Here is a 12,406-nt window from a genome sequence, read left to right as displayed (position 1 = left end):
CATGTAATGAGCCTTGAAAATTACCAAGTTGCTTAATATAACATAACACTAATAATAAAACAAATCAGACTGTAATTATGGTAACTAAGAAATGAGAGTGATCAGCAGGCACTCGAATTTTGTTAGTTAACAAATTTCTCCAGACAAGTTATTCTCAAATAAAGCAATTTCCCCTGACCTGTAAAGTTATTGTTTAAAATGACAGAATTTAAAAAATAGGCCGGGCCTGGTGGCTCATGCCTGTAATCCCAGCACTTTGGGAGGCCGAGGTGGGCGGACCACCTGAGGTCGGGAGTTCGAGACCATCCTGGCCAACATGGTGAAACTCTGTCTCTATTAAAAATACAAAAATTAGCTGGGCATGGTGGCGCGCATCTGTAGTCCCAGTTACTTGGGAGGCCGAGGCATGAGAATCACTTGAACCCGGAAGGCAGAGGTTGCAGTGAGCTGAGATCATACCACTGCACTCCAGCCTGGCAACAGAGCAAGATTCCATCTCAAAAAAGAAAAAAAAATGCAGACGTAATAAGATTATGATTTATTATTACAATATTCAGTATTTACTATACTAAATCTTTGTGAGTGTTAAAAATCGTTAAGTGTGGTGGTTTAATCCCCACATTTCGGAAGGCCAAGGTGGGAGGATAGCTTGAGCCCAGGAGTTTGAGACCAGCCTGGGCAACATGGTGAGACCTAGTCTCTACAAATAATAATAATAATTAAAAAAAAGCCAGGCATGGGTGGTGCATGCCTGTGGTGCCAGCTACTCGGGAGGCCAAGGTGGGAGAATTGCTTGCGTCTGGGCAATTAAGGCTGCAATGAGCCATGACTATGCCACTGCACTCCAGCCTGAGCAACAAAATGAGTCCCCCCATTGCAAAAAAAATATCATTTAAGATCAAAATTCATAAATACCCATGATGACATATTTGATGCTGCTGATTTTTTTTAAATTACCATTTATCTTTTTTGGTTAAATTACTGTTTAAATAACTGTAAAGGACAATTATGCCCTGAAATTATAATTAATATTCTTGATTGACTTAGGGGATTTTTAATAAATTCTATTTTTCTGTCTCCTATTTTTCATTCATATAATATTTTATATATGCGAAGATTTAAAATAATAACTTTAGTTATTCAATATAAATCTAGGAAACAAATCAGTATGGCTTCATTTTATTGTGGAGATGAGGGTAGAAAGGCTAGTAAATGTAGTGAAGGCTTCACACACTGGAAGCTGAATTCTATGCTAATACAAAGTTATTCATATTCACTGTTGAATAAATTATTATATTTGCATCTCTTACAATATTTAAAGCCTCTTGTATCTAATGTTTTCAGTTTTATCAAGCACGCTGCTTATTCAGATTTTAGGGGGTTTTCAAAAGTGTAAGTATGACTTTGATTATGATGAAATCCAGAATAACCATATTCTCAAAAGATATAAAAAGGCAACTTTTTATATTTATTAAACCCTTGGGATTTATAAAATCTTCTGCTATGTTTCTAAAAATACTAATAGGCAAGATACTGCAGATTAAAAAATTTTTACCAGCAAAGGAAACTAATACTAATATATACTTTTCTTTAAAAAAATTATTTAGTCCAATAATTGAGACTTTTTAAAAGTCTTGAAAATTACATTATTTACAGAAGAATATAACAAATTTATTTGTTTTGTTTTGTTTTTTTGCAGACAGAGTTTCACTCTTGTTGCCCAGGCTGGAGTGCAATGGCCCGATCTCCGCTCACTGCAACCTCCAACTCCCAGGTTCAAGCACTTCTCCTGCCTCAGCCTCCCGAGTAGCTGGGATTACAGGCATGCACCATCACACCTGGCTAATTTTGTATTTTTAGTAGACACGGGGTTTCTCCATGTTGGTCAGACTGGTCTCGAACTCCCAACCTCAGGTGATCTGCCTGCCTTGGCCTCCCAAAGTGCTGGGATTACAGGCGTGAGCCAACGTGCCTGGCCGAATATAACAAATTTATTTAAAGACTTTTAAGTTTCTTATTCTCACCAAATAATGTAATTTTCATTTTTCTTTTAAAATGCTTAGAAAAATACTCAGTCATTCCACTACTGACTCAATTTTTAAATAAAAATATTTAATAATGTATAACACTCAAATCAGAAGGGTACCACAGAGTGTCTCAGATGTGGTGTCTTTTCAGCATTTTTGGAATAAAGATTTTAGTAAAATCTTTAAAATAATACCATATTACAGACCTGGTAGGAGTTATTCAGCTCTATGTGAATCCTTTTAGATTACTAAAGTCATAATACAGGCCAATCAGATCTCTTTTGCAATCATTCTTTAAGTCTAAAAAGAAAGCTTTAATGCCTTCTCCAAATTTTCTCCTTCATGAATTTTAATGCATCAAGCCCATGATGCAAATTTGGAATAAGTTTCTTACAAAACAGTTACAAACTTCTTCCAATTTATTGAACTAGAAAAGTAGTTTTATTGTATGTATTCCCTCATTTAGTTTTTATAGTGATTCTATGAGGCATAAATGACTATTATCCCCATCTTATCGATGAGGAGAGGAAAGCCTAAGTGAGTTAAACAACTTCTCCTGGTTATAGTTTGTAATGGTGGAAGTGGAAGAGGGTTTGACTGAAGAGCTCTATTCTTAACCACTATGGTGTATCATATTAAATAGTTGAAACAATGACATACCACAGATTTTATAGTTTAAAATCAATTAAGGCTGTGATTCTATTACTACTTTATTACTTAATTATAAATAAGTGATATTCCAAATTACGAAATTTTTGGATTAGAGAAAAAAAGCTGGTATTATTATTATCATATATAGTTCAAAAAGTAGTATACAACAGTGTAATCACTGAAGTATGAAATAAAATAAATCTAAAGAAGTTATGAGTTTTCTGTTGGCAATTATTAATGTATTTGCTTTTGGTGGTCACTGCTCTTATATTAAAAATAACTCACAAATCTGCTCATGCCTCTTTGGGAGGCCAATGTGGGAGGATTGCTTGAGCCCAGGAGTTTGAGACCAGCCTGGGCAACATAGTGAGACCCTGTCTCTAGAAACTTAAAAAAAAAAGATTAGCCAGGTGTGGTGGTGCTTGACTGTAGTCCCAGCTACTAGGGAGACTGAGGTAGGAGGATCGTTTGAGCCCAGGAGGCTGAGGCTGCAGGGAGACTTGATCATGCCACTGCATTCCAGGATGGGTGACAGAGTGAGACCCCTTCTCGAAACAAAACAAAATAACAACAGCATAGGCCTTATTTTTAGAAAATTTTAAGGAAATTAAAAAGGATGATACCTATTCAGATTAAACAAATGAAATGAAAGAAAACAATATTTAAAACAATGCAATATAATTAACAATCAGAAATTCTGCCAAAGAGTATATACTGTCCTCACAAAAAGTTTTGCTCTCCATAATCAACCAGAATAAAGAATACCAGAATGATTATACAAAGTCCAAAGATTTTTTTTTTTTAGACAGTAGTTCCTAGTTTCTTGGGGGTGAAATGCTGTATTTTGATGTATGTTTCCTTTAAATGACTATGTTTTTTTTTTCCTGAGCAAAAATATTTTCCAAGCTGGTCCTATGTGTGGAGAGCTCAATTTTAAGCTACAATAAAACCAGTGGCAGCATGTCTACAGTATGGTCACTGTTGGGAGAAAACACATGCTAGGTGCTACAGTACCTTCGCAGGACAGGCCATGGGAGGTGACTCCAGAAAGACTCTCTCTGCACACGTTACAGAAGGTAGGTCGGGCGTGGGAGCAGGCGTACCAGTTGTGCATCCCTGAGAAATGTTCCACATTAAACTGGGCCACCTAGAAATGAGATGTGAGGACAGATTTGCCAAGGCAGTGAACAAGGCTACAGATGCTGAACTGTTTGGAATGCATATAGTTATGGTCAAATTTTCAAATCCATCATTTTTAAAACCAAAGCACTTTGCTTTAAGATAAGAATTTCAAAATCTGGTTTGAACAAGTTGCTGAATGAGTGTACACATACTTATGTTTGCACGGTAGAGCTCTAGCCCTTTGGTTAACATTTATTTCCTAAGAACACGAGATGAAAGAAAAGATGCTATTTTACCTCGTAGGGTTCTCTGGTCTGTACAGACTTCAGTGAGCTGATCCAATCCTCCATCTCCTTTCTGTTCTCAGCACACAGCATTAGCCTTCTGAATGGAGTGATGATCTGAAAGGCATAATTCAATCTAATGATTGTTAATACCCAAAGAGAAAGATTGTTGCAAAACCTAACATCTTCTGAGGTAATTCCATTTCTAACTTGAGTCTTTATTTCTTACGTTTTTGTAATCTGTATGATAAAATAATGTGGTCTAGGAAAGAAAAAGCCTAAGGAGTTTTTCTACCTTTGATCCTTTTGCTACTTACTTGGGCTCTTTAGCCCTTTTTTCTAAGGCTATGGACCCAAATACACAATGCATTCTTATTCCACGAAATACATCTTACAAACTGATTTTAAATATACTTCAAAATAATTCATAGTAAGCTTAGCAGGAATACATAGTTTTCAATATGGAAAATATTTTTAAATTAAAAATCAAAGGAATGCAATATTAAATGATTTCTTAATTTTTTTATTTTTAGTAGAGGCAGGGTTTCACCATGTTGGCCAGGATGGTCTGGATCTCTTGACCTCGTGATCCGCCCCCCTCGGCCTCCCAAAGTGCTGGGATTACAGCCGTGAGCCACTGTGCCCGGCCACCTAATTGATTTATTATGGTATCAAGAATATTCTGTTAATATTTAAATAATATTGAGTTTACATATCACTTCCAGTCTATTTTAATGATTTATGAAGATTCTTCCCCCATTGTGTAGAACTCCACTGTACTAGTATTTAGTGTGAGCAGGGACAAAGAATTACCATAAACATCCTTTTGTTGGCTTTAGGGAAGAAAAGAATTGCGACTTTTATCTTTTTTCATGTTATTAAAAAGGCAACTTAATTACATTAAGGACCTTAAAGCAAGTGGAATGAAAACTTCACACTCTCATAGGATCAAAGTGCTTCAAAGTAAGGTTCTGAAATGACTTGAAAGAAGCCCCTATTTATTTGTGAATACAATATTCTGGTTGGAATCTCAAAGTTACTAAATCCTACACATTTACTGTCAAGAAGAGATCATTTATTTACTTGCAGAACAAGAGAAAAATGTTGCATTCCTACCTGGAAACTATTTCCAAAGAATAAAGCACATACCTATTTATATACCAAATAAGAATTGTTCTCAAGTTAAAAGCTTCTTGATCAAGTGATAAGTCTAAACATTACATTGGATTATAGAGCAGATTTCACAAGTAATGAAAAAGCAATAATCTTCTAAAACAAACAAACAAAAAGAATCCTTCCCAAAAGGAATAAACTAGTAAGCCTAAATCATTACTATTCATCTTAGAAAATAAGTCCAATATTCAAAACAACAGAGATCAATCCAGTCTTAGCTACTCACGAGTCATTGCCGCCTCTCATTTGTCATGGGTTTAGGCTACAGAATCCTTCCTTAAACCCAGAAGCTTTGAATACATCTAACAGGCACTCACCCTTAAATACAGCCAGCCAAAAGTCACATGGAAGAGGAGCACCAATCAGTCAGCTCTGGATATTTGTTAATTGCATATGAAATTGAAGAGAACCTCACTTTTGCATTTTCTTGTTTTCCACGACCCTCTTTGGATAAAGCTTATTAACAGTTGGTCACTTCTCTTCCTGAATAAATAGTTAATGCAAAGAACAATGCCTCTCATTACTTAGGAGCCAAATGGATGCTTTATTGCTTCAAAATGTTTTTCTAGGACAGCTCATGAGATGCAGCAGAGAGGTACCATTAAATCATAATACACTCCTGGCTCTAATGACTGGCACAGCATTTCAGAGTCTCCAAGTTTCACTGGACTCACTGATGTTTTCTGAATAAATATTGTCTCTAGCATTTATTGTATTTATTTTTTGCTACCTTATATGATGTAACTCTAAGGATTCCCTCTCCTTTCCTTATATGAGATAAAGTATCATGAGACAAGCATTATTCAGACAAATAAACCAGGCTTGCTATTTTGTTCTTTAACTTTGTTCTTTGCTGAATTCTAAGTAAAGCATGATGACTAATGGTTTTAACTGTCTTTAGTGCCTTTACATTAAATGTCTTGTAAAGTCATTGTGAATTCAAGAAAAAGGGGAGAAAGAAGGATAAAGAATAGCTTCTAATTTTTCTTTGTGTATTTGGAATTACACAAATGCCTCAATTCTAAATGATTTCAGCAATACAAACCATGTGTACTTATATACTAATAAAGTAAAATGTATACATTTGCAATTTCTCCTTTTCAATAAAAACTTGTTTTAAAGTGAACAGTAATGAGCAAGGAAAGATCATAACACATTTAATACAGTTACGTTTTCCAGAGGCAAAAAAAATTGGAAAATTATTTTGATTTATAGGCCTTGTGATTAAGAAATCTACTGATTAGATTTGTCCACGGACAGCAACTGCTAAAAGAGCATTAATTGTAACACATCCCCAGATGCTACCATGGGGCTGGAGCCCAAAAGCACTCACACCTGCCCCAGGACCTGCTGGCCCATGTGCTTCCCCTCCCACAATGGGTTTGAACTTGGCCCAGCGAAACAAGCCACCCCTCCCACCCCTGTCACAGGTCCCACGAAGGAGTCCAGGGAACTGTCCCCTCTTAATGTCTTTAAGCCTGTATTTCAGAATCGTGGTTCTAACTGTTACTTCACAGAAGACTCTGGTTCACCAGAGCATCAAAAATAGAAGGTGATAGTGAAACCATCAAGAATAAAGAGGTCCCTGTGCAGCTGTGCCCTCCTGCCCTGCCTTCCATGGGAAAAGGACATGACAAAGGACTTGGCCTTGAGGAATCACCAAGAAAGGCTTCATGTGTTACTTGTTGGGGTATCTTATTATGTGATTTTTATATATATATATATATGTTATATATATATATATGTTTGTGTTTGTATGTGTGTATACATGTGTATGTATATATATGTGTGTGTATGTATATATATATATACACATATATAATCATATGTTCAATAATAAACCCCCATTTCTTTTGAAGACTATTGGTCAAAGCTAGAATTTAATTTCACCACCCTTTCTTTTGAAGACTACTGGTCAAAGCTAGAATTCAGTTTCACCACCATTTCTTTTGAAGACTATTGGACAAACCTAGAATTTAATTTCTTAGAATTCAAACAAATTATAGTTATTAATGTTTAGTCAATCCACATTGTACTAGTTTCCTATTGCCATTGTAACAAATTATCACAATTTTAGTGGCTTAAAACAACACAAATGTACTCTCTTAAAGTTGTAGATTTCAGAAGTTTAAAATCAAGATGTTGAACAAAATGACAACAACAAATAACCCCATTAAAAAGTGGGCAAAGGACAGGAACAGACATTTTTCAAAAGACATACAAATGGCCAAGAAACATATAAAAAAAATGCTCAACATCACTCATCATGAGAAATGCAAACTAAAACCACAATGAGACACCATCTTAGAGCAGTCATTAAAAAGTCAAAAAACAACAGGTATTAGCAAGAATGTGGAGCAAAGGGAATGCTTGTACACTGTTGGTGTGAATGTAAATTAGTACAACATCTATGGAAAACAGTATAGAGATTTATCAAAGAACTAAAAATTGTACTACCATTTGACACAGCAATCTCACCACTGGGTATCTACCTACAGGAAAAGAAATCATTATATTAAAAAGATACCTGCACTTATATGTTTATTACAACACTATTAACAATAGCAAAGATATGGAATCAACCTAAGTATCCAGTATCCATCAACAGATGATTGTATAAAGAAAATGTGATATATATATATTTTATTCTTTTTTATGACTGAGTAGTTTTCCATGGTGTATGTGTGTGTGTGTATATGTATAAGTGAAACTACATATATATATAAGTGAAACTACATATATATATGTGAAACTACATATATATGTGAAACTACATATATATATGTGAAACTACATATATATGTGAAACTACATATATATATGTGAAACTACATATATATGTGAAACTACATATATATATAAGTGAAACTACATATATATGTGAAACTACATATATACGTGTGTGTGTGTATATATATATACACATATATACACACACACACACATACACCATGGAATACTACTCAGTCACAAAAAAGAATAAAATCATGTCTTCTGCAGAATAATGGATGGAACTAGAAGCCATTAATCTTCAGTGAAATAACTCAGAAGCAGAAGTACCACATGTTCTCACTTATACGTGGGAGCTAAATAATGTGTACACATGGACATAGTGTGGAATAATGGACACTGGAGACTCTAAAGGGTGGAAGGGGGGTGACTGATGATAAATTACTTAATTTGCACAATGTGCACTATTCAGGTGATGGTTACACTAAAAACCCAGACTTCACCACTATGCAATATATCCATGTAATAAAGCTGCTCCTGTACCCTCTAAATCTATTTTTAAAAATGAATAAAATAAAATAAAGATGTTGGGAGGGCTCCATTCCTTCCAGAGACTCTCGACTCTAGAGGAGAATCCATGTCTTTGCCTTTCTCAGCTTCCAGGGTCTGCCTACCTTCCTCAGCTTGCAGCCCCTTCCTTTCATCTCTCCAACCTCTTGCCTTCATAGTCACATCTTCTCTGACTCTCTGATTCCTCTTGCTTCCCTCTTATTGCACTGGGCCCACCTAGATAATCCAGGATCATCTCATATGAAGATCACATGATCACAATTACAAAGTTTCTTTTGCCAGGTAACGTGCCACTCATTCCGTAAGTTCCAGGGATTAGGATGTGAACATCTTTGGGGGTCCATTATTCAGCCTACCATACCCATAAAAAAAAATAATTACAAATTTTGATATTGTAATAAACTGGTAAATCAATAATACCTGAAATCTATTCTCTTATATTCGTAATTTCAGTAATATCAATTAATATCTATGGTTACAAACAACCAAAAGAACTAATAATTAAGCTCATTAAACACAGGACACTTAATGGGGCTCTGGTTTTGATAAATAAACAGAAGGATTACTTCCGCAGCATCTTACATTTTCAAAGTGCTTTGCTATCAATATGATCATATTCACCATCTCATTTAATCTTCCATGTAACTGGTGTATGTAAGAGGTAAAAAGAAATGTAACTTTTTTAAAATTGCAAACTTGGTAAGTCACGCAGGCAGAAGATGTAGTCAGGTCTTTCAGCTTTAAATCACAACCTCTTTCTCCTGTTATACTAGACAAATAGTGCCTATTTCTCAGGCTCCTTCACATAGTCCATAGAACCCTGTCTAGGGCACAATCCATTTTGCCATATTTTGTTATATGGAACTCTAAGATTTCAAAGGTCATAAAAAACAACTGTTCAACAGAAATAAAAAGGTTAAGATATGGAAAGAAAGTTTCAGATTACCAATAACAAAATTATTTTTCCTATCATAATTTTTAAAATAATTAAGCATAATTTCATTTCACTATATAATACATAGCTATGTCTTATTACTAAAATTGGTTTTAAAAATCTAAAAAGTACTTAGTACTCTAAGAACAGACTAAAGTCAATTAATACTACACTGCCAATATAAAGCAAGCATATTTTACAAGGTAAATAAAAGAACTCAAAACTGATAGGCAAACCACACAAATCTGCAGCATAATTCTATGTAGTTTGCCTAGTGTCTCCAAGTTTGTGAGCTCCCTGTGAGTTCAATAAACAAGTGTTTGAAAAATAGGAGTTCTCTGGTTTTCCCTTATAAGTTCATCTAAGGTCTCCCCTTTTATTCTCCATCACGACATGCTATTCTTATCTTTATAGCACTTTTCTCCACTTACATATTAACATTTGATTTGCTGCACCCACTTCATGTCTGTTTTGTGACTTTATTCTAAAAGACAATCCAACAACAGAGTATGTTAATGTTTTCAGTGATGGGCAAAGGTGAAGGGTTAGATAAGCTATAAGGTTGTGAGCAAAGTGCGGAAGGTCACCTATTGTGATAGTTTAAAACTTACACTCTCCATTTGAATCCATCCGTTCATTCATTAGAAAATACAAAGTATTCCTATTTTCTGCCAAACAATGTTGCAGCCTCCAGGAAACAGAAATGAAATACCCAGTCCTTTCACTCAGAGAGCTCACAGTCCAATGGGGAAACACAGATAAGTGAAACTAATTTCAGTGGAGTAGGTTCCTGTCATCTTCTAAACCACTTGGCATGGCTTACAAGACCCTTCGTGATCTGAACTGTATCTATGCTTTCAATATCTGGGGTGCAATGAGAACACAGTGAAGGGGAAACTAACCAAGACTAGAGGATCTGAGAATGCTTTGTCGGGGAAGAAGATACTCAAATAAGAAGGGAGGAAGAGGTCAGGAGCGATGCCTCATGTCTGTAATCCCAGCAATTTAGGAGGCCAACGTGGGAAGACTACTTGAGGCCAGAAGTTTGAGACCAGCCTGGGCAATATCACAAGGCCCCATCTCTACAAAAACTCAAAAATTAGCCTGGCATGGTGGCATATGCCTGGGAAAGCTGAAGCAGGAGGATCACCTGAGCCCAGGAGATTGAGGCTACAGTGAGCTATGATCACGCCACTGCATTCCAGCCCAGGCAAGAGTGAGACTTGTCTCAAAAAAAAAAAAAAGGGGGGGGGCGGGTGGGGTTGTGGGTGGGAAGGCCAAGTAAGGTTTCCTGTGTATGTCTGCGGGGAAGAAGCCACAAGGAGGGAGAAGGAGAAGGCATGGATACTGTAAGCCAAGGGATACATGAACACATTGAAGAAGAAAGATCAGGCAGGGGCTGGGTATTATAAATAGTGTGATGTGACAACCATGGGCTGCAAATGGAAAATAAAATCAGAGGGGCAATTATGAGGAACCTTTTAACCACACCAAAGAGTACAGATTTGATCCTAAAAGTGACAGAGCACGGCTACTAAAGGGCTTTAAGCCAGGAAGAGACACAAACCAGATACTCATTTTAGGAAGATAACTGGCAGGGCAGCAGTGTAGATGGTCCACTTGGTAGTGGAAAGCCGTGGTGGGAGACTCTTATTAAATGGCAGGAAAGGCATGGCAGGGCATGAGTTAGGGGTGCAGTGAGGCTGCTGTGCATAGGAGCACTCCATGAAGATTTCAGCAGCTGACAGAGATGAAAAAGGATTCCATAGATTTTTAGGAGGTAGAATTCATGGGACTTGCTAACTCATTGTGAGGAGTGACCGTGAGGGAGGGTTTAGATGACTCCATTATTCATGTTTGGAGTTGAAATCATTTCACAAGTCCAAAATACTAAGATTTACCATTTATGGAGTAATTATAACAGGCCAGGTATATCATCCATTTCATCCACATAATTCAAAGAGTGGCAAGCAGTCCTTTGCTGGGAGGACCCTAAGGCTTAGAAAGGTTTGCAACTTGTCCAAGGTCACGATGTGTAGGTAAGATTTGAAACTATATCTGCCTTCCTCCCTAGCCATCTACGAGAGAATGAAGGAATGGCAAAGAATTTACTGACATTATCCTGAAAGGACAGGCAGAAAAGACTGCACGTGCTGCTCACTTTTTCTCCCCTTAAGAACAATATTGAGGGCTGCTGCACAGTTGCATCTCAGCCTTATACCTTACTGTGCATTTTTAAATGGTGAGCAAGAAAGGAAATGCGAAAGTGCTGGCTAGTAATAATAATAGTAATAATGACTTCATTCACTCACATAGGCAAGTCTATGTAAGCCAGGCACCTTCCGAGAACAAAATATTTACAAGATATATATTAACACAGGCCATTGTTTTGAACTATTACAACGCACATGGGAAATTGAGAAGTTTTTTCAGTATTAATTGTAATTACAGGGATCACAGTGACTTCAGAAATTATTTATGTAGGCTTTCACACACACTCCCACTGTAAATTAGCAGTATTAGTTAATGGACACATTAAATGTTTTACCATTCATTTAATATTTTCCGACTGTACCAGAGATTGGAACAATCCATTAGTCTCATTCCCTTGGCACAAGCTCTTTTAGTTTATAACGGTAAATGGCTTTGTACAAGACACATATGTAATGGGAAATTTCAAAACAAAATAATTATCTTGTTTTGTATTGGTCACCACAAAACTAAAATATTTTTAAAACCTAAATTTTCCATTACACCATAATGATACTTAAGGAATGGAAAAGATATTTGAGTATGCTAAAAACTTCAAAAGAACTATGAAAATGATACCAAAAAAGTACTTTAAGCCATTTTAATAGTGTTTAAAGCTGTTCTCTGAATTGACTGCAAGACATCACCAGGGTATCTCACATCAC

At 36.2% G+C, this 12,406-nt stretch overlaps 1 protein-coding gene across 7 annotated transcripts in view; it reads right to left on the bottom strand.

The window, feature by feature from the left end:
* Positions 1–12,406, bottom strand: part of DGKH (diacylglycerol kinase eta) — a 203,928-nt gene that overhangs the window by 85,050 nt on the left and 106,472 nt on the right. For 4 of the 7 annotated variants that reach the window (XR_010109670.1, XM_034936637.3, XM_063595929.1 and 1 more), the window contains exons 5-6: positions 4,097–4,201; positions 3,693–3,825 (exon numbers count right to left, since the gene is read on the bottom strand). Coding sequence is in view for 6 of the 7 variants with exons in the window: in XM_034936637.3 (XP_034792528.1) it covers positions 3,693–3,825; positions 4,097–4,201 (238 nt within the window). In the remaining variant the exon portion in view is untranslated. Of the gene's footprint in view, positions 1–3,692; positions 3,826–4,096; positions 4,202–8,661; positions 8,910–12,406 lie in introns of those variants that run through there. The other 3 variants (XM_055096670.2, XM_055096671.2, XM_008976818.4) reach the window with 2 other exon arrangements.

Source organism: Pan paniscus, chromosome 14 (genome assembly GCF_029289425.2).
Source record: "Pan paniscus chromosome 14, NHGRI_mPanPan1-v2.0_pri, whole genome shotgun sequence".
In the NCBI taxonomy this organism is placed as follows: Eukaryota; Metazoa; Chordata; class Mammalia; order Primates; family Hominidae; genus Pan; species Pan paniscus.
This window is presented reverse-complemented; position numbering and strand designations above follow the sequence as displayed.